The sequence below is a fragment of the Lynx rufus genome, unplaced genomic scaffold, assembly GCF_022079265.1.
Source record: "Lynx rufus isolate CCGP_SWC_20201006 ecotype Redwood Valley unplaced genomic scaffold, mLynRuf1.p SCAF_15, whole genome shotgun sequence".
Taxonomy (NCBI): Eukaryota; Metazoa; Chordata; class Mammalia; order Carnivora; family Felidae; genus Lynx; species Lynx rufus.
This window is the reverse complement of record NW_025814829.1, coordinates 55,725,427-55,749,113: the sequence shown is the minus strand read 5'-3', so window position 1 is coordinate 55,749,113 and position 23,687 is coordinate 55,725,427. Positions and strand designations below refer to the sequence as shown.

General features: G+C 37.6%; 1 protein-coding gene across 1 annotated transcript in view; it reads right to left on the bottom strand.

Annotated features, from left to right (window-relative positions):
* WDR64 (WD repeat domain 64) overlaps positions 1 to 23,687 on the bottom strand; it is a 136,751-nt gene that overhangs the window by 14,170 nt on the left and 98,894 nt on the right. The window contains exons 15-23 of the mRNA XM_047077344.1: positions 23,402 to 23,575; positions 17,672 to 17,802; positions 15,001 to 15,102; positions 13,887 to 13,956; positions 12,233 to 12,269; positions 11,529 to 11,668; positions 9,289 to 9,394; positions 4,246 to 4,304; positions 669 to 778 (exon numbers count right to left, since the gene is read on the bottom strand). Coding sequence (XP_046933300.1) covers positions 669 to 778; positions 4,246 to 4,304; positions 9,289 to 9,394; positions 11,529 to 11,668; positions 12,233 to 12,269; positions 13,887 to 13,956; positions 15,001 to 15,102; positions 17,672 to 17,802; positions 23,402 to 23,575 — 929 coding nt within the window. The remainder of the gene's footprint in view (positions 1 to 668; positions 779 to 4,245; positions 4,305 to 9,288; positions 9,395 to 11,528; positions 11,669 to 12,232; positions 12,270 to 13,886; positions 13,957 to 15,000; positions 15,103 to 17,671; positions 17,803 to 23,401; positions 23,576 to 23,687) is intronic.

Genomic DNA, 23,687 nt, shown 5'->3' with positions numbered 1-23,687 from the left:
ACACTTTGAAACCTCTCTACCACTCTCGATCTTACCTGACTTTATTCTCCCAAGAGGATAATTCATTACCATGATTTTGACACATTTTAATATGCAGCAATTTGTCTCAAGAAATGTCATGGCATTTCCTTTCTTTGTGTGTGTGTGTGTGTGTGTGTGTGTGTGTGTGTTCAGTATTGGTGTATGTATCCTTAGCATTATCCAGGCAATTAGAAATAACTAGGCTTTGCAGAATCAACCACAGTGTCCGTGAAAACATTAGCTTGCTTTCACTTTTCTCAGTGTTGAGTTGCACTTTGCTATGACTTTCTTTATGCCTTATGATCCTGTGTCTCCTGTGGCTGTTCCTGGGCTTGAGTCTATCTCTCTGAGATGATCATCTGGCTTCATTCTTTGAAATGAGTACACAAAAAACACTTTTATTGAAGTATTTGTTATACTCTGACATGGATGAGCAGGGCATCTTGTCTCCTTGGTCATGGAAAAGAATCCTAAGCCAGTGGCCATCTTTCCAAAGCCCTTTCTGCGTGCCACATTTTGTTTGTTTGTTTATGTATTTATTTTAATTATCCAATCAAGATAGTATTTGGGGTATAAACTTAAACTGTAGCTTAAAATTTTTACTTCTCGCACTCAAAACCCTAAATTCACAATATGAAGGTCCATACCTTACTGAGCCATCAATGGAGGCAGTAAGTACCACTTGTTTGTCTTCTACGTAGATTACTTGAACAATTTCTAAAGAATGAGCACGCCAGGCAAGCAGCTGCTTCAGTTTCTAGAAAGCAACAATAAAGCATATTCCGTAGCATAAGTATGTGCTGATCATAATCCAATCTCAAGCAAAACCAGTAACCACGAATGAGCCAAGCTTCCGAGTGAACGGGTGTGGACATCTGTGCAGGTTGAAACCCCTCTCCCTGTGAGCTCTTTTTCCTTGCTCAGGCATCCTAACTCCATTTTTAGGTGTTTGTTCATCTCATGTATTCCTGGGAGAAGAAAGACCTTATGTCTTTAGCAATTTCCCGTTTCAGTGAGGATGAACATTTAGTTGAGGATTACAAGATGAGTAGACAAAAGAAAAGCCTTAGGAGAAAGGCTGTGGGATAGGCAGAGGCAGAGTGGAATCAGGGGCAGGAGGAAGCAGAGCTGAAAGGTGAGGACCGAAGGGGAAGTTGGCAGAACTTCCGTGTTTTCAAATTTTATCCAGAGATAGCCCTGGTGATTTTGTTCTCTTTTTTTGGTGGTGGTGGTGGTGGTGGTGATGGAGGTAGTAGGGTTATATATGATATCACAAGGGATCAACAATTAGAATGGGCCTGGCTCATTCTCTTTGATAGACCTCAGAGGTCTCGATTCAAGAGGTGGCTTATCCTCAAGTCTAGAGCCTTTAAACAGGCCTGAACTGTGTGAACCAGAGTTGTCCACTGGAGAGCTGACTCTGTAGCAACATCTCCTTAGAGCACATTCTGTCTCTATCACTGATGAACTCACACCAAGCACTGCTTCTTCTGGGGTCATCTACCTAGGATATATGTGTAGCTAGAATTCTGGCAGCTTGGAGTTTTCTTATGAGCCTCCTATTCATTTAGACTTGAACAAAGTTCAGACACAATTCCTCCTAAATTTATTGACCTTCTGACTCAATCCCCTCTAGTTGTTCTTAGACAACCAGGGTGAAATCTGCATTCTCTTATTTCTTATTGTCTCATAGTTATTCAATAATAGCTTGTCATCCAAGGGTTCTTTCTCTGCTTTGGGATTGGATTCACTTAGGCAAGCGTTTCTCTACTATGGGCCATATCTATAGTAAGAAAGACATTTTACAGATGTCAACAGATACAATATCTGCACATGCATACCGGACAAATTTCAGATACTTAACCTTACTATGTGCAATGCACACTGATATCATCTATTCTATTCTATTGCATTTTATTCCCCTTTTAAATTAAAATACTGGTCACCACTCATTACACTGGTTTTATAACCCACTAGTGGGTTATAACCTGTATTTAGAAAAACATTGCTCTAAGACTTTTTTTTTTTTGTAGACAAGTGTATATTATCATATGTATGATTTCTCTTCCTGTGGACAGGTTTTGACTATCCTATCTCTTAGAATATCTATATTATATAGAGCATCTTTTTAATAGTAATGTTGCAAGAGAAGCAGATTAACATCTGATGTATGCACTGACATATTAGATGTTTATTGTAACTAGTTGTAATCTATAACTGAACCTGATTTAATTCATGATATATATTAATCTGTGTAATAATGAGGCATCTTATAATGGGATTCTGTTGTATATAGGCAGCCATGTACAAAGTGGAAAAAATACATTGCCCAAATACAGAAAAAGGTTGAAATGACATTGAATATGGAGTAATTTCAAATAAGTTATTAAAATAAATTCTTTGCTTTTATAAATTGGTGAAAATGCTTTAAAATAAATTCTACTGATAGTTTAATTCAATATTATTTTATAATTTTGTTTTTAAGATTTTCTCTAAATTTTATAAGGTCTTGTTTCCCAGTTTATAGAAAGTTCATTTGCAAAACTGTAAGCTTTTTGGGTCATACTTTTGTGCCTTAAAATTAATAACAATATATGATAATCATCAAAATTAAGGGAGAACAGATAACTTTCCACTTATATATGGTTCAAGCATGTCATTTGTTTTTGTTCTGCTCACAACATGACTTGATTTCAGACCATTTATAGCTGTTGATAAGTGAAACTTTGTGCTTCACAAGTTGTTTGAACGTTGTTTTCTATTTGATAGCAGTGAGTGTTATATATGGAAAAAACACTGGACTTGAGGACAAGAAGCCTGGCTCTAGTCCTAAGTCATTAACTGTCTACATGGAGTTAAGGCAAGACAGTCTCTGATTTCCCCTCTGCAAAGTGGAGATAATCATAGGAAAAATAAACATCTGAACATTAGAAAACCATCATTGGTTCTTGGAAACAAAAAGAAAATTCTATGGATCAACTGAAATAAGGTTTGAAACAGTACCATTCTGTGACACTCTGCAAGGAATCCAATCTTAATCTATGTAACCATAGGAAAATAACAGCGAAAGAAATACTATTTATTTACATTTTAGATTTAAAATATGACCTTAAGAGAAATAAGTCTATGGTAAAATAGTGCTTCCTTGCTGTAACTTTTAATTAGTCAAGTTGAGTCTTTATAATAGATGTAGGTATATTTGTTTATCCACATTGACACAAAAAGTTCATATTCAGGTGGTTTTAAATAAGGATGGTGACATTTACATTGCGTTCACTCTAAAAAGAGCATAAAATATGTTTGAATCACAAGGAAGATTTAGACTAGATGTGAGGAAGTGTTTCTTTTTTTTAAATTCAAGTATAGTGGCATGTAATGTTATGTTAGTTTCAAGTGGACAACATACTGTATATTACTCAGTGCTCACCATGATAGCATCCTAACATGTTATTGCAGTGTTATTGACTATATTCCCTATGCTGTATTTTTCATCCCCAATGGTTGGGCACTAGATTAGGCCTGTAAGGAAAAGTTATAGCATCTCTTTCTGTTTTTTTTTTTTTTTAATGTTTATTTATTTTTTTTTCTTTTTCTTTTTTTTTATTCAATATATGAAGTTTATTGTCAAATTGGTTTCCATACAACACCCAGTGCTCATCCCAAAAGGTGCCCTCCTCAATACCCATCGCCCACCCTCCCCTCCCTCCCACCCCCCATCAACCCTCAGTTTGTTCTCAGTTTTTAAGAGTCTCTTAATAGCATCTCTTTCTGTAAAGTTATGTCAGATATAAAAACTGACTGTGGAGGACTAGATGATTTGTGAACTTTTTTAAGCTCTGGGTTTCTACATAGATTCTCTCAAATAAATCAAAACATGAAGATGATGTAATGTGGCCAGTGGCTAGATCACTCACTCACTCACTCATTCTTTCTTTCCACCAGTAAACCATTATTATTTGGCATGTAGCTTGTTTCTTTTTTCTTTTTTTCATTTCAAGTATAATTAACATAGACTGTTACGTTAGTTTCAAGTGTACCACATAATGATTCAACAACTCTATACATTTCTCAGTGCCCATCAAGAAAATACTGTTAAGATTCGATAGTATTATATATGACTCCAGAGTAGGAAGTCTTGGCTTGCATTTCTATCTTTTGTGGTATCTAGCACAGAAAAATGGTCAGTTTCCGGTTCATGAATTAAACTAAAACTAAAGTTCCTACCTTTTCACTGTGAGGTGGATCTAGGAAGGAACTGATGCTGCAAAGGATGACGTGTCCTTCTGTAGAAAATGTAAGCATTGGAATCTTTAGTTAGATACCCTTTTTGTCTAAGCAAATACTACCCAGCCTGCCAAATTAATTTGACTTAGGCACTTATAATGGTAAATAAAATAGAACCTGAAAAACCAGAAATGAAAGAAAAAAAATTATATCACTTATACGTAGGAATTCTGATAGATGGCAACCTCATTGTGACTTACTGTTGCCATGTATGCTCAAAGTCAAATTTCCTCTAGATGTCAGGGTAGATGAAATAGAAGTGAATACAACACTACCAAATGGAATCCAAACCATTAGAGAGATAATCATCCTATAATCCACATGATAGTTACAAAACTAGATTTAAAAAAAAAGCAACAGGGTGCCTGAGTGGCCCAGTTGGTTAAATGTCTGACTTTGGCTCAGGTCATGATCTCGCAGTTTGTGAGTTCAAGCCCCACATCGGGCTCTGTGATGAATCTGGATCAGAACCTGGAGCCTGCTTTGGATTCTGGGTCTCACTCTCTCTCTGCCCCTCCCCCGCACATGTCTGTCTGTCTGTCTGTCTCAAAAAGTAAATAAACATTAAAAAATTATTTTAAAAAAGCAAAAAGGACTACATCTAGGCATATTCAAACTGCAGAAAGAAAAAAAATCTTGAAAGAAACCAGAGGGGGGAATATCTTATCTATAAAGGAACAATATAAGAATTACATCTAACTTCTCAGAAACCATGAAAATTAGAAGAGAATGGAATGAAATATTTAAGTGTTGAGAGAAAAACCGTCAACCTAGCATTATGTCCCTTGTGAAACTGTCCTTCAAAAGTGAAGGAGAAAGGTGACTTTCCCAGACAAACAAAACCGGAGACAATTTGTTGCTAGTAAACTTGCCTTGCAAGAAGTATTAAAAGAAGTTCTTAAGAGAGAAGGAAAATGATATAGGTAAGAAATTCAGATTTATACAAAGAAAAGAAGAGCGTAAGAGAAGGAATAAATGAAGACAAAGTAAAAGCAATTTATTTAAAGCAATAATAGCAACAATGTATTTGACAATTGTAACTTATAGGTACTTGAGCTGAATGACAGTAGTGACACAAGGAAGAAATTAGGAATATTTTGTTATTATAAGATACTCATATTACCAGGGAGGTGGTGTAGACTTGTTTGAAAGTGGACATGAATTAGTTGTAAATGTATATTGCAAACTCTAGGGAACCCATTCAAAAAATTTTAAAAAGATACATAATTTATATGCTAAGAGAAAGTAGAATAATATGAAAGGTCACTTAAAACCACAAAAGGCAGAAAAAGAGTGAAAGACAAAAATAAGAACAAAAACGAGGAATAAATAGAACACAATAAGAAATACGGTAGATCTATATCAAAAATCACTTTAGATGTCAACAGTCTAAGTAAGCCACTTAAAAGACTGAGATTGTCAGAATGGATTAAAAAACAACACCCAATTATATGTTGCTTACAAGAAATCCACTTTATATATAAGGATACATGTAGACTAAAAGTAAAGGGATAGAGAACGACTTACCATGTTAATGCGAATCAAAAGAAAGGAAGAGCATCTATGTTTCAGAGAAGACTTCAGAGTAAGAAAAATTATTAGGGATAAAGAAAGGCATTACATAATGATAAAGGGGCAATTCTCCAAGAAGACATAACTATCCTTAACATGTATGTGCCGGGGCACCTGGGTGGCTCAGTCAGTTAAGCATCGGACTTTGGTTCAGGTCATGATCTCATGGTTGGTAAGTTTGAACCCTGCATCAGGCTCTGTGCTGACAGCTCAGAGCCTGGAGCCTGCTTTGGATTCTGTGTCTCCCTCTCTCTCTGCCCCTCCCCCCCCACTCTCTCTCTCAAAAATAAACATTAAAAATTAAAAGAAAAACATGTATGTGCCTAACATCACAGTATCAAGATATGCAGCTGAAAACTGATAGAATTGCAAAGAGAAATAGATAATACACTGTTATAGTTGGAAACTTCACACCCATCTATCAGAAATGGACAGACCCAGGGGGCAGAAAATCAGTAAGGACATAGTTGAACTTAATCACACCATCAGTCAACTAGATATAATTGATATCTATAGACTACTGCATCCAAACACAGCAAAACCCACATTAGTCTCAAGCTATCATTCACCAAGATAGACCAAATTCTGGGCAATAAATTATATCTTAACCAATTTGAAATAAAAGAAATCATATAGTGTATGTCCCCAGACTACAATGGAATGAAATTGGAAATCAATAAGAGAAAGGGAGCTGGAAAATACCAAAATAATTAGAGATGAGACAACATACTTCTAAATAATAGATCATAGAAAAAAATCTCAAGAGAAAGTTTTAAATACTTTGAACTAAATAAAAATGAAAATATGACACCAAAATTAGAGGGAAGCAGCAAAAGCAGTGCTCACAGGGCAATTTACATGCACATATTAGAAACAAAAGGAAGATCTAGAATCTAAACTTCTCTTTTAGAATAAGATAAAAAAAAAATTCACCAAAGTAAGCAGAATAAATGAAGTAAAAATCAGAATGGAAATCAATGAAACTAAAAATAGGAACTCAATAGAAAAAAATCAACAAAACCAAAAGCTGGTTCTTTAAAAAGATCAACAAAATTGATAAACTTCTATCCGGGCTAACTAAGAAAAAAATATCTCATGGGAATTAAAAGGATACAAAGGAATACTATGAATTCCATGCCCGCAAATTTAATAACCTGGATAAAATGGACTGATTCCTTGAAAGACACAATCTGTCAAAACTCACCCAATAAGAAACAGATAATATGAATAGGCTTATATTATTTTTAAAAAATGTTTATTTATTTATTTATGGATGGGGTAGGGAGTCAGAGGGAGAGGGTCAGAGAACCCCAAGCAAATTTCTTGCTGTCAGTGTGGTGCCCAATATGGGCCCATGAACCGAACTGTGAGATCATGATCTCAGCTGAAATCAAGAGTAGGACGCTCAACTGACTGAGCCACCCAGGCACCCCAGGTCTATATTATTAAGGAAATTAATTAATATTCTTCCCAAACAGAAACCACTGTGTCAAAATGAGTTTAATGGTGAATTCTATCACACGTTTAAGTAAGAAATCTTACCAATTATGTACAAACTCTTCCAGAATATAAAAGTAAAAGGGAATACTTTCTAATTTGTTCAATGAGGCCAGCACACCCTAATACCAAACCCAAAGATATTATGAGAAAACTATAAACCAATAGCTGTTATGAACATAATGAATATAGATGCAAAAACCCCCATCAAAATATAAGCATATTAAAAGAATTATACACAATGGTCAACATTTGAAGATCATTTCATGTAATCCATCCTATCAACAGGCTAAAGACGAAAAAAGTCACATGATCACAATAGATGCAGAAAAAGCAGTTGACAAAATTCAATACCCATTCATGATAAAAACTCTCAATTTGGAAATGCACGTTACACTTTTCCCACCAAATTCTAAAAGCCAAAAAACCCAGATCCAAACAACTCTAAGCGTAACATGCAAAACTATAAAACTGGAAGAAAATCTAAACCTTGGGTTTGGCAATGACTTTTTAAAAACAACATCAAAGGCACAATCTGTGAAAGAAACCATTGGTAAACTGTACTTCATTAAAATTGAAAATTTTGTATAATCTCTGGAAGACTGAAATAATTGATGGTACAAACTGATTCATAAAGTAAGTTTTGAAATGAGAACAATGTTTTTTCAAGAAAAATGTAAAATTTAAATATTATTACTTTTTGTTTAACATTTATTTATTTTTGAGATACAGAGAGAGAGAGCACAAGCAGGGGAGGGAGGTGAGAGAAGGAGATACAGAATCTGAAGCAGGCTCCAGGCTCCTAGCTGTCAGCACAGAGCCCAACACAGGGCTCAAACCCACAAGATCATGACCTGAGCCTAAGTCGGAGGCTCAACCTACTGAGCCACCAGGTGCCCCTAAAATTTAAATATGAATGTAATAGCAGTACCCGAATGCAAATATCAAGGTTACAGTAGCAAATGATAAGTGAAGGGGTGGGTGTAGAAGAAAAGCAAGAGTAAAGTGGGCTAAGCTTTTGTTTAACTGAAAAGATGCTGTTTCAGTCTAAATTCTAACAAACTGGTTAGTTTTGTCTGTTTTTTGGAAAAACTTAAAAGTGAACACTACTAAAATTTTAAAAATGTTTTTACACTAGGAATGCTCATTCACACACTCACATAATCTTTTAAAGTAGATGAAAAGAAAGATAATTCATGATTAATTAAAAAGATGAAAGAAAGGAAATAAAGCATTAGAAAAAAGAATTTTGTTACATCAAAGAATAAAGACCAACTGTATGAGTTCTAACAATCAATACAAAAGTCCCCTAATGAGAGCAAAGAATCCCTCTCCTTCCTAATTAATGCTGTTACTCCCTTTATGAGATAAATACAACATAATCTATTCAAGATGGAAAATGAAAACTTTACATTCTTCCCAATATGTAAGGTAAGAGAACAGGTAGTTCTGTACCCCATCTAAAAATTTTTTTTTTCAATGTTTATTTATTTTTGAAAGACAGAGAGAGACAGCGTCAGCACGGAAGGGGCAGAGAGAGGGAGACACAGAACCCAAACCAGGTTCCAGGCTCTGAGCCGTCAGCACAGGGCCTGATGTGGGGCTCGAACTCACGAATGGTGAGATCGTGACCTGAGCCAATGTCGGACGCTTAACTGTGTACCCCATTTAAAGATGGGAAAAAATAGATTGTCTCGCTCTAAGTAAAGACCTCAGAATGGAATAGGTTCTACTCATTGCTCTATTCATTCATTATTCTATTTATTCAGCAAGCTATTCATAACATTCTCTCCTGTTTCAGCATCCTTCTTTTTCTTTCTTTTGTCTCAACAAATGTCATGTATTTTCCTACCTCCATCTTTATGTCATGTGGTTATGGAGCAACCTGTAGACATCTACCTAAGCATGACTTACCCACATTTCCAGTCAGAAGTATCCTGGTACATGGATCAGTATACAGCGATGTCAGAGAAATGGCAGAATGTTTTGTGAAAGGCAGCATATCCTTCAGTAGCTTTCCCTGAATAAAGTATAATAAATTCTATAAAATATTAATCTCAGAGTTGAATTTCTCTATAAATAATCCATCTAAAAAATTATCTCTACTACTGCAACATGATTCTCTTCTTTGTAATAAAAACAACTTGAAACTATCTGAAAGGACTTATTTCCTTGAAATTAAATATTCATAAAGCTGTAACAACTATTAAGAGCATCTAAACTCTGATTATTACAGACCACTTCTATTCTTGGGGGTTGTTTCTTGCACTTCCATGACCCTTTCCATGAACTTCCTCAGACCTCTTTTCCAGGTACATATTCCCCTTCTAAACAAACATTCTTTTCAGGTTTAAGTGTATCTCACTTGTTTAAGTGTATCTCAACCAGTAATATTGCACTTACGTTTTCAGACATATCTATTTTGAAAATTGGTGCAAGATAAAGAGATTGTAGGAGATTCAAATTCAGCAGATTATTTTTCAGTGCTTAGGATAAGTCAGCACCAGGAAGGATTTTCCACAAGCACTGCCTCACTTAGACAATAAACATCCCTGCTTCAGAAGAGAGATTTACATTTTTTTAAATTTAAATTTTATTTTTGAGACACAGAGAGACAGAGTATGAGCAGGGGAGGGGCAGAGGGAGAGAGAGAGAGAGAAAGAGAGAGAGAGAGAGAGAGAGAGAGAGAGAACCTGAAGCAGGCTCCAGGCTCTGAGCTGTCAGCACTGAGCCCTACGAGGGGCTTGAACTTGCCAACTGCGAGATCATGACCTGAGCCAAAGTCGGATGCTCAACCGACTGAGCCACCCAGGCACCCAAGAACAGAGAATTTGATAGGGCACCTGGGTGGCTCAGTTGGTTAAGCATCTGACTCTTGATTTTGGTTCAAGTCATGATCTCATGGTTCCTGGGATCCAGCCCTACATGGGGCTCTGCACTGACAGCATAGAGCCTGCTTGGGATTCTTTCTCTCTCCCTCTCTCTGCCCCTCCCCTGCTTGTGCTCCCCCCACTCATCAAAATAAATAAATAAATAAACATTAAAAAAAAGAAGAGAGAATTTGAGTCTGCTAATCATTTCCTGAGATTTATTTGGGTATAATCTTCCTTCTGTTACTCTTATTTCTCTATCAGAAAAAAAAAAAAAAAGGCATTGCTCCAATACCAAGATACTCTCAGGAAAAGTTGTTAATGATAGTTTGTATTTTTGGGGTGCCTGGGTGGTGACCAACTCTTGATTTCAGCTCAGGTCATAATCTCACAGTCGTGAGATCGAGCCCGACATCAGGCTCAGTGCTGGATGTGAGCCTGCTTAGGATTCTCTCTCTCTCCCCCTACCTCCTCCCCCTCCCCCACTTGCTCTGTCTCTCTCTCTCTCTCTCTCTAAAATGAAATTTAAAAATTGTTTCAAAAAGTTTGTATTTTCAAACCAAGATTTTCCCACTTACACGCTAAGATCTATTGACAGACCTGGACGTTTTACCCAGCAGATGCCTGTGCTATTCTGTGTCACTGGGTCTCACTATCTGCCATACAAAATGGTGGCTCTTTTCTCACTTGCCTCTCTAGTGATTTCTTGCCTCTCTACTGATTTCATTGTTATCAGCACCTTCCATCAAGATCCTTCCTTCCATCATTTCTGTCTTCCTAGTCTTAAACTCTGCCACCCTCCGCTCCAAGTCATTTAAATCTTCTGGGAAATAAAAGCTATTTTTTCATTGTAAAATACTTAAGGACACTCAGTACAATGTAATAACTTCTTCCAATAGTTTAGATAACTAAAAATTTATACATACTCAATATTTGAGTGTTCTTATATTCTTTTACTGTAATACATCATTAATATCCTCTAATGTTATTTAAATATCCAATGAAATAGTTAGTGGCATGTACTCATAGCTCAATTTAAAGAAAAGACAGATTTGAAATAGTTAACTTAGGAGTTTTGATCATTTGACCCGAGTTACAGAACTGTCCTATTGTAATGTTTGAGTCGCACTTTCAGTGAGAAGGCTGAGGACCCACAATTTGTTAGAAGGTTGAAAAATACAAGAATTGGATGTTCTCTGGAGCCTTAGAAGGCTAGGGTTCATTCCATAATACATTTATCTTTCTCATTCTCTGCTGTTCCAGGTAAACAATGGGTCCCATCACCTCCATGGTCCACAAACGAAGATGTCCATCCTCATGAGCACTGACAATGATAGGGGGCTGAGCTTCTATTAAATTGGTGCCTCCAGGATGTTTTCTGTGCACTAGATGTTGCTCTCCCATTGTGACATCAGTTTGTTCACCTACAGGAAAGTTAACGAGCTACCATGGGTGTTTGCAATACTTGGAATTACAAGTTTTATAGAACATAAAAGAGGAGCCAGGTAGGAAAATAGTAAGACAACACATTCTTTCCCCTAGAATATTTTTTTCCACCTCAGATAACTTCACTCAGGGCAGAGAACAAAAAAAGCATTAACAAATAGAATCCTAGATCACTGGGGGGAAGAAATTATTTTTCATCTTATTACAAAAGCCTCCACGTTGTATATAACAGCTAAAACTAGATATATACCCAGTGTAAGTCTTACACATCCCAAATGGCTTATGAATCTAGTATAAGTTTTAGGAAAACGGACTCAAGACTAAGAAGCTCAGTAATGCATTGGATTTTTAAAAATCTAGAATTAGTATTTAAAACAGCATCACCATAATGGAAATTCTGCCTCTTAGACTACTGAATCTTATACCACCTCCTTAACATTTAGCCACAGAAAGGATATAATGTATATTCATAAGACTATTCTAGAACCCGAACTCCTGTAACAAGAAATTGTTACAAGAAAGAGAGGTGATCTCATACTTACGTTTAACCTCAGTGTCATGTATGCTCTGTTTGCTCCCCTGAATTAGGGGAGAAAAAGAGAAAGCATTTCAGTGACATTGTAAGGAAATGAGATGTACTGGATGAGTTAGATTCTTCAGGTGCATTTACACTTTTTTTAATTTTTAAACATTTGAGTATAGCTGACACACAATGTTACATCGTTACATTAGTTTTAGGTTACAACACAGCAATTGGGTAGGTCTTTAAGTTATGCCATGCTCACCACAAGTGTAGCTACCATCTGTCCCCATACAATGCTGTTACTGTACCGACGATATTCTCTATGCTCTATCTATATCTTTTTTCTTGGGATTTATTTACCCCATAACTGGAAGTCTGTAACTCCCCCTCCGCTGCACCTATTTTGCCCATCCCTCATCCTCTCCCCCTGGCAACCATCAGTTTGTTCTCTGTTAATTTTACATTTCTCAGCATTCTTTTTGAAGTTTTTATTTTATTTTATTTTTTTATTTCAGAGAGAGAGAGAGAGAGAAGGAGAGAGAGTGGGGGAGAGGGGCAGAGAGAAAGAGAGAGAATCTTAAGCAGGCTGCATGCTAAGTGCAGAGCCCAATGTGGGGCTTGATTCCACAACTCAGGGGTCATGACCTGAGCCAAAATCAAGAGTCTGACACTCACCTGACTGAGCTATCCCAAGCACCCCTGAAGTTGTTTTTGAATTAATTATTTTAAAAAGTATATTGCAGAGATTGTCATGTTCATAAATATGGTGTCTGTAACACAACATTCTAGTGGCTTAGGGAGGGCATAACAATGAGAGTAATTATGTGTGTAATGCATGCCATGTTCTTGGTGTACATGATCTCCAGTTCTATTAGCAGCCATGTGAATTAGACTTTATTTGATAAAGAAACAAAACTCAGAGATTAGGTGATGTCTCTAAAGCTAATCAGAGCACCTGATTGAAGTACAAGTCTGTCTGACTCTTACATCCTTGTGAGTTTATTCTTTTCATCATGCTAGTCATTTTAAAATAATTTTTCCAGGGAAAAGTTTCCTTTAAAGCAAAATCCTACTAGAGGGGAGGCTGGGTGGCTCAGCTCGTTAAGCATCCAACTTCGGGTCAGGTAATGATCTCATGGTTCATGAATTCAAGCCCATCAGGTCAGGCTCTGCTGACAGCTCAGAACCTGGAGTCTGCTTTGGATTCTCTGTCTCCCTGTCTCTCTGCCCCTCCCCAACTCTCCCTCTCTCTCTCAAAAAATAAATAAACATAAAAACTATTCAAACAAAATAAAACAAAATCCACTAGAGATGTAATGTACCAAATCTATGGACTGAGAACAGAGTTTGAAAACCACAGTATTACTCTGTGTGTCGTCTCTTCCCTGTGTAATGTATGTAATACTTTTTAGCAAAAGAGGTTGTCTAAAATTGATTTATTATTTCAGAAATGTAAAGATAGCATATGTAATATATTTTATTTATATGTATGGTTTATTTTCAGATATGAAAACCTTGAAAATACCAAAAAAAAAGATTTTACACATGCATGTACATACAGAGTTTTTCCACCTTGACCTTCTCTCAAAAGAGCATCTCAAGTGGGGCCAATCACTATTTCTAAACCAACATTGGATATAACAGGAGACACACTCTTTCTATTTGTTGCTTACCTTGCTACTCTGTGGACCTTTACTAGAATCACATTGTGATGAGGAGCACACAGAATCCTGACTTGATCTCCTACAGGAAGAGGGAAAAGCCCAAGGAAGGAAAGTTAAGATATTCTATCCTACACAAAGTGTGCTCTTCTCTGGTTTAATTTCAATAGGTTACTTCTCTCATCATCTATGGATACTGAGCCACTCAAGAAACAAATCATACTTTCTATCTTGGGTTACAAATGTTCATCTGTCTGGTTTTGGTAGATGCTGTTGGGGAGCCTCAGTAATTAACATTTAATGTTGCCTGGGTCTGGGAAATAAAAATGTGCCCTGTACCACTGCTCAGGGCTAGATGTATTCCCAGGAGCTGACACTGAAATGGCAGGAGCAGAGTTGGGGGGTGGGCCTGGCTAACCCCTGCTCTGCTCTGCAATTCCCAGTTCTAGCCTGGTTGTCTCGGCCGTGCTCTGCTGGAATGAACTGGAAAGTGACTTAGGTTCCAGTGAGGGCACTGATATGGAACAAGTCTTCAAAGTAGTCTCAGTTAAGGCAATTTCAAGTCAAGGGGTAGGGAAGGTGGTGCATTCTTGCTCACTGCTGGGTGACTCAGAACCAACACGGAAGCCTTTGCTTTCTCATTTCCTTTCCCATTACATGTTGCCTGAAAATCAGAACTCTGAAGCGCATCTAGACAGAAAAAATAGTTTTTCTTAAATATTTAGAAAACAATGTCCTTCCCCCTCAGAAATGAATGGAGATGGCTCAGTTTTAGCAGATGTCATATGAAACCTTCTGCTATAGGTTTAAATTTGCCCTGCAAGTCCTTCCTTATTTTGGCCACAAGTGTGGTCAAGTGGGCATTTTCTACCTCTTCTACTGGTGTAGAGATTGCTGTGAGGCTGACATGGTAAGGGAAATGAGAACCCCACACAGCAAATCAGATCCCAGAGGACCACCTACCTACAAAAGATAGTAGCAGGGAAGAAAGCTTAAGCCAAGTAGCATTCCCAATTTATGTCTTCCCTCAGTTGTACCTTCCTTAGTGCTGGGATAAGGAGAACTCTTTTTACATCACCCGCATAAGTCCCAGACAGTATTTCTTCATCAGTAAGTACTGAGTTACCTTGCACATTCAGGGGGTCGAAAGAGGAACAGTATGTCATTGATTCTAAAGCGTTTGGGATCCAAATCAGGGTCCACCTTGAAGCAATTTTCAGGTCTGTACCTGGGAGTGAAGCATACATTTACATGATAAACATTTACAAGTTAGGCAACTTGCATTATTTATACATCCCATGAAGAGCTAATCAATTCCTGCAATGCTGGTATCACTGAACATGAGAGAAAACCTAGAGGGGTAGAGTTGGAACCGATCTCCCTTAATAAAGCCCTGTGTAACCACACGACCAACTCAGTGTTTAAAAGTCTTTTAATCCAATTAGCAGGTCTAGCCTACTACTAATACGTCAAAGTGGACTTACATATAACCTCCTGGAAGTTTCAGAAAGTTTGAAGAATAGAATTCTACTCTGAGTAAGTGGAGTGGCAAATTTCCAGTTTGGGCCCCCCAAAAAGCATGAGACTTTGAACAGGAAGAGAAAGGCTATGTCTCCTGACTGGTGAAGGGATCTTAGGCAAATTTGAGCAGAGGTAGAGACGGCTTCCACCATGAATATGGAAACCACTTGCAACTTTAGAGCCTTTTGAAAGCTGGACCCAAGTTACATTAGACAGTTCTGTACTAAATTGTGTGTTTTGCAAAATACTAAAGTGATTCTAAGTCACTTACTTGTGTATAATCATCTTCTCATGGGAAGGGAACATGATGTATGGCTCACCATACCGTTACTTTCCTCTGACTGAGTGCTGGATTCACATGCATCGATTTTGCAAAATGCTAGCACTTCAACAAGGAGCATCTCCTCCTTCAAGTTGGGAATATTCTCAGGAGAGCTTCCCTCCTGATGCTGTGGAAGCAGGACTACGGTCTCTCTGCTTTCCTTTTGTAGTGAGTCACGCACAAGCTGACACAGCATGAGAACTGCTTTAATAAGAGGCTGAAGAACCACACAGTGCATATTGATATGGGTATCAAGTGACAAGTCTACAGTCATGAGAAAGCCCAAGGGCAAGTGTTGAAAGGAAGGAACAGGAGGGTGACAGGAATTCTAGGGCAGGACCCAAGAGAACACTGGCTGAGGTACAGAGGGAGAAGTCAACGAATGGTTCAAAGGAGAACAAATCCAGGATCGAAACAAGAGAGGACTATGTCCCCTCAAACGTTGGTTAAAGGTAAAGGCTCAGACTTACACTGGAAAGGGGTCTGGGGTCCAGATGGACCAGGAGTGTTTAAGGCACTGTAAATAGAGAAGCAGAGGTTTCTTCTTGTTTTCCTCTTTCCTCTTGTCCTTTCTAATGCTCTTCTCCCTCTTTCCTTCCTCTGAATGCTTAGATAGATTGATGTTATTTTTATTCATTCACTAAGGTTCTTGACCACCTTGTACCTCAAAGTACAACGCTGCAAGTTCCCTTGATACAGGATGTTTACACATGGCCCTTGCTTATGGCCCAATTACAGAACTGGGGAGAGTTTGTTATTTACAACCTATCCGTAGCAAATAATCCAATGTTACATTACTTCCTTTACAGACAATGGTAAGAATATTTAGAAATGGATAGCAGGGAGTGGGTAAAGCTTTTGGCTATGGTGCAGGGCATATCTGATTGGTTGAGATCTATTTATTTAATTGCATATGCCACCCCGTTGTTAGCATTGACCTATAATGCACTGCACACGTTGCAGTGGTGAATAAAAAGAAAACCCATGTAGAATGCTACTCACCATTTGACTTTGGTGACTGAGCAGATGGTGGTGTCACTGGGAATACAGGAAAAGGAGATGAATGGGAGAGGGGAAGACTGGGACACAGTTTTGTTCTTTCAGGGTGTTGCTGGTGACCCAGATGGTCATCGCCAGATATGTGTGTTTAAAGCTCTAGGGAGATTAGTGTTTAAAACATATATTTTAGGGGTGCCTGGGTGGCTCAGTCGGTTAAGTGCCAACTTCAGCTCAGGTCATGATCTTGTGGTTTTATGGGTTCAAGCCCCACATCAAGTTCTGTGCTGACAGCTCGGAGCCTGGAACCTGCTTCGGATTCTGTGTCTCCCTCTCTTTGCCCCTCCCCCGCTCACACTCTGTCTCTCTCTGTCTTCTCTCAAAAATAAATAAACATTACAAAAATTTAAAATATATACATATTTTAACTTTTTGTGTAGGTTATAAATTAGGACAGGATCACACATGAAAGCATGTACTAGAGGGAGAAGAGTGAAAGTCAAGGGACTTGGGAATATGAATACTTAAGTTTCCTTTTATTATTATTATTATTTCCTTTTATTATTCCTATTATTATTCTGGGATTTGGACATACAGAACAAATCTCATGAATGTAACTTCCAGAAAAGCCTCTCTTGAGAGCATCACCGCTGTTATACCACTGATTTATTGTTTTTAAAAACGTGTTGAATGTGGGGCACCCGGGTGGCTCAGTTGGTGAAGTGCCCGACTTTGGCTCAGGTCATGATCTCACAGTTCATGAGTTCGAGCACTGCATCGGGCTCAGTGCTGAAGGCTCAGAGTCTGGATCTTGCTTCAGATTCTGTGCCCCCTCTTTCTCTGCCTTCCCCCCCTCAAAATAAAGAAACATTAAAAAATTTAAAAAATAAAAAAGTATTGAATGTTATTTTGGCTCTTTTGCAGTACAGCTTTTATATTGTTTAAAGATGCAACTTACACTTCTTTGACAGTAGAGTTTACAAAATTCCATAAGATAATCACACCATTTAAGGTTCCAGCCACTATCAAATTATATCCTTCTACTTGCAATAAATCAATGCAGTTCACTTCCATACTGATGGCAGGACTCTGAAGAAGGAAGCAAAAAGACTTATGGACCATCATGAACACAGTATCTAACCGCAGCAGAAATGCTATGTGTACAGTTTGTTATTCTATCATTAAAACAAAATGTCTCATTATGATTTTTTAAAATTTAGAGCATGAAATTTAGTAAAATAGATTTAATTTTGCATTAGAGTTTTGTTTGTTTGTTTGTTTTAACTAGTTGAACTCATTAAAACAACAAAATATACTCCTCAACTACTGGCTCCTTCTTCCCAGCCTTGACTTATTCTTCCCTGGCATACCAACCATTAGATTCCCTTGCCATCCTTCTCTTTCCTTCAATCTTCTTAAAAATATTCTGTATTGGCTGATCCTCCCTACGACTTTCCCTTCACTCACTGTTTGGCTTCTGCTCCATACTTCTCTGTGAAAACTTTTTCTATTTATCACTAAGCACTCTCTATTGCCACTGCTATTTGGCACTCTTCAATTGTTGCTTCAACTATTTGTTGGACACCCGCTGTTAGGTTCCTGAAATACAAAGTCAAACAGAATGTCTGTGGCCTGGACAAACTTATCATATCATGAAAGTATTAAGATAAAGCCCTGTACAATTTAAAAGTGCTGTATTGGAGGCATGTATAAGACTTTCTAGAAACATAGAAGAGTGACAGCTAAATAAAGTAGAGGTCTATTATACAGATGGCCAACAGGCACAGGAAAAGATGCTCAACATCACTTATCAGGGAGATGCAAACCAAAACCGTAATGAGATATTGCTCCACACCAGTTAGAATGGCTAAAATCAAAATGACAAGAAACAAATAAATGTTGGTGATGATGTGGAGAAAAAGGGATCCTCATGCCCTATTGATGGGAATATAAAGTGGAGCAGCCACTTCGGAAAATAGTATGAAGGTTCCTCAAAAAATTAAAAATTGAAATACCATATGGTCCAATAATTCCACTACTGGGTATTTACCCCCTCACACCAAATAAAAACACTAATTTGAAAAGATATATGCACCTCATATGCTTATTGAAGCATTATTTACAATATCCTAGATATAGAAGCAACCTAAATATCCATCAATAGACAAATAGATAAGGAGGATGTGGTGTATACACACATATGTGTACCTGTGTGCATGCATGAGTGCTCGTGCATACACACACACAGAGGAATATTACACAGTCATAAAAAAGGATGAAATCTTGCCATTTGCAATGACATGGATGGAGCTAGACAATATAATGCTAAACTAAATAAGTCAGTCAGAGAAAGACAAATACCATATGATTTCTTATGTGGAATTTAAGAAAATGAACAGGCAAAGGGGAAGAGAGAGAGAGAGAGAGAGAGAGAGAGAGAGAGAGAGAGAGAGAGAGAGAAACCAATAAACAGACTCTTAACTATAGAGAACACACTGCTGGTCACCAGAGCGGAGGTGGGTGGGTGAATGGGTGAGACAGGTGGTGGAGATTAAGGATTGCACTGGTGATGAGCACTGGGTGATGTATGGAATTGTTGAATCAATGTATTGTACACCTGAAACTAATATAACACTATATGTTAACTATACTCAAATTAAAATTGAAATAGGGGATGAGATCATGCCATTTGAGATAAAATGCATGAACCTAGAAGGTATTATTCTAGGTGAAATAAGTCAGACTAAGAAAGACAAATACTATATGATTTCACTCATAAGTGGAATCTAAAAAAATAAAACAAACTAGTAAATAAACAGAAAGCAGAATTGAACCTACAAATACAAAGAGCAAACTGATGGTTGTCAGAAAGGAAGGGGGTGGGACACTGGGCAAAATGGGTGAAGGGGAGTAGAAGATACGGGCTTCCAGTTATGGAATGAGTAAGTCACAGCATAAGGATACAGTGGATGATATTGTGATAGCAATGTAATGGGACAGTTGGTAGCTACATTGTGGTGAAAATAGCATCATGTGTAAACCTGTCAAATCATTAAGTTGTGCACCTGAAACTAATGGAACATTGTGTGTCAGCTATACTCAAATTAAAAAAAAAAAGATTATAGGTGTATTATTCTTGTCACTCTCAATTGCTCTCTCCTTCCTAAAACTTCTTACGCTCTTGACATCTTTGACATAAGGCTCCTAATTTTGCTTGTGTCTGACAACCCTTCCTTTTCTGTTTCCTACTTGGTACCTCTTACTCTACCAACCTGTTAAATATTAATATGTTGAGGGTTTAGCTCTAGCCCATTGGCTTTTTCTTTTTTCCAACTCCTCTGGGCAATCTCATCATCTATATTTTAATAATTGTTCCAATTTCAGTGTTCTAATGATCTTTTCAGTCCCCTCCCATAAGGTTTGGGGTTACATATTTAATTACTTAGAAATGTTACAGGTATCTCAACATGCATAATTTCTCACCTCCTTCAAGTATGTTACTTCACTCCATTCTACAGCTCACTGGGTAGCACCCCCTCAGTCCATCTTTCAAGTAGGAAGCTCCATGCTGTCCTTGATTCCTTCCTTTCTGTCAGGACCCCCCTCTCCCAACTACATAACATCAATCACTAATTAATGAAGTCCATGTTCTGCTACATTTGCCACCTAAAGATTGTTTGAAACCTCTCCTTCCACCGTCCTATCATGGCCTTATCTCTTTCACCAAAAACAGTGGCCTATTGCCTGAATCTTCTGCCTGCAATCATGTCCCATTCAAAACTGTCATCAAAGGGTGCCTGGGTGACCCAGTTGGTTAAGTGTCTGACTCTTGATTTCGGCTCAGGTCATAATCTCACAGTTCATGGGACTGAGCCCTTTGTTGGGCTCTGCACTGACAGTGTGGAGCCTGCTTGGGATTCTCTCTGTCTCCATCTCTCTCTGCCCCTCCCCGCCCATAAATAAATAAAAAAGAAAACCATAAACTGTCATCAAAGCAGCATCAAAGGTGCTACCCACAAATTTGATCATGTCATTTCTCATTTAAAGCCCTTCAATGGCTATTTTTTATACAATATTCAAGTACCTTAACGCCATGAGCATGATCTAGCCCCTACCTATCTATCCATCACCATCTTCTCTCACTCCCCGTCTTCTTTCAGTCACACTGAGGTACCTGCAGTTATTCCTCACAAACCATGCAACTTCTTACTTTTGTGACATTTTTCATTTTATCTCCTCCACTTGGCATTCACTTTGTCTTCTCAACTCCTGCTGGAAACTTTTAGATACCCTATCTGGGCCAAGCTACATCTTAGTAATTCTTTCAGACCTATTCAGCAATTGTTTTTAGGAGACTCCCCTGACCTAATCCTCCCAGCTCTCTGCTTGTGCTGCCAGAGGGAAGTAGGTATAGGTACCAAACTCCACCAACCTGTTAATCCTGGTGCTAAGAACAATGCATGATACAAAGTAGGTATTCAATAAATAGTCCTTCATAAATGGAAGAGTTTTAGAGAAAGATAATTTCCATGCGCAACCCAAGTTTTTTTCCCTAAGTGACTTTTGCAAACTTTCTATCTATAGAGTAATTTCAAAATGTGTTGCAGAAAAGAAGCGCCATAAATGCTAATTATGATAAATACAAAACATAAGGGCTCAAAATCAGAGATAATTTACATTTTTATTATAACCATAAAGGTACTTTCATTATACTTCAATAATGTATTCCAGAAGTTTTTCTCATTTTTTCCAAAGCAAGCGTTTTTCATTACCCATGTAATAACTTGCCAATTGCATCAGGTCTAGTTCACTGTGCATTAATCATTGTTCAGCTTTTATTAGCTCCAAACAAGGAACATAAAACTGAACCTAGTGTTTCCAATTGTGTGGAGCTGGAAGAAAGGGACTAGAATGAGTGTTTGAGGAGATGCATTCTGTTCTTCCAGCTTTGGCACACATTATGTGGCAATGTTATCCTGAGACAGTCACTGTATATTTTGATTTCAAGTCCTTTAGCAAACTATGAAACCTACTTATCATTTAAACTAACAAGAGTGGAATTGGAATTGTAGAGCTGAACTAACATTTAAATTTGAGGGAAAATAATACAATATCTCTCCATGTAGGATGAAATAATAGTTTCCAAATTCTTTAAAAAAAATTTCCTAATGTTTATTTATTTTTGAGAGAGAGAGAGAGAAAGACAGAGCATGAGAGGGGGAGGGGCAGAGAGAGAGGGAGACACAGAATCCGAAGCAGGCTCCAGGCTCTGAGCTGTCAGCACAGAGCCCAACATGGGGCTTGAACTCATGAACCATGAGATCATGACCTGAGCCAAAGTGGGACGCTAAACTGACTGAGCCACCCAGGCGCCCCAGTTTCCAAATTCTTTAAAACAAGCTATATTATTCTCTCTTAAATTATGTTTGTTTCACTAATGACAGCGGTAAAACCTTAAGGCTTTCTTCAATTGCTCCCTCTATAATTTTCAGTTTCTTGCATTCTTTAGCATCTGACCACTTATCTTTGTAAAAACTGGAAAGTATAAATGGCTTGAGCTAATATTAGAGTAAGCAAATAAGATTGATAAAGTCTCAAGAAAATCAATCGATCTGAATCCTTATGGGAACAAGGGCAGCTTCCTTATTTCTCTGTTCTTCAGCCTGAAACATGTCATGCACTGTACCCCTCAGGAATGATCGCATGCTCCTGCCATACTGAGTAGATACAAGTGCCTCACAAAAATACTTTCTTAGAGATTTTAAATTAACTAATTAATTTTTAAAGCAACCATTTTGTGAATCCTAATGGAAGTATATGACAGAATCTATCGAATCTAATTAAAAAAAAAAATCAGGGGCACCTGGGTGGCTCAGTTGGTTGGGCGTTCGACTTTGACTCAGGTCATAATCTCACGGTTTGTGAGTTCGAGTCCCACCTCAAGCTCTGTGCTGATAGCTCAGAGCCTGGAGCCTGCTTTGGATTCTGTGCCTCCCTCTCTCTCTGCACCTCCCCTTCTCATGCTCTGCCTCTCTCTCTCAAAAATAAATAAACATTTAAAAATTTAAAAAAAAATCAAAGCTCATGCAATTCAGCCAGATTAGAGCAAGTACAGACAGAACTCCTTAAATTACACCAGGGGGTGCAATCAGCAAAATCCAGAAAATGGGAAACTATGGCACCAACTCTTACTATCTTCAGTAGATAAATTGCAAAGGAAAAAGAGAAATGGAAATATGTTTATAGATTAAAAGAGATTCAAGACACTTATCAACTAAATGCAACAAATGGACCTTATATGAATCTTGTAAGCCATAAAAAAAAATGAGGCAATCTAGGAAATTTGAGCACTGTGTAAATATTTGATGATATTAAGGACTTGTTAAAAATTATTTTAGAAGATATCTTAAAAATAACCATGTCCTTCCATTTTTTGAGTCATTATCATGTAGAGATACATACTGAAATATTTAGGGATGAAATGACCTAATGTCTGGGATTTGCTTCAAAATAATTCTTTTGTGGTGGTTGTGGGAAGTGGTAGGAATAAAAAGGAATGTTTGGCCATGTACACATAATTCCTGAAGCTGCATGTGAGTACATAGAAGTTCAATGTATTGTTCTCTCTACTTTTGTATGTTTATAATTTTCCATAATAAAAGGAAAGAAATGAAGAAATGGAACTTACATTAGCACGTTGAGAAAAGTTTTTCTCTATCAACTCGACATGTGGGAAAGGAATAGTCATGCTCCTATTTTGAGGGGATATCCTCAGATGCACAGTGTGAATCCCACTTTGTAGCATAGGCATCACATTGGGCAGCTCCCATATTACCATAAGGCACATATCATCTTCCTTACCCTTCAATAGAAATACAGTGAGTATATGAAAAATTCAATTCACTTTTTTATTTTGAGCTGTTTTAAAGGTATAGGAAAAATAGAACATACAGTGATGTACCCCCCATCTGGCT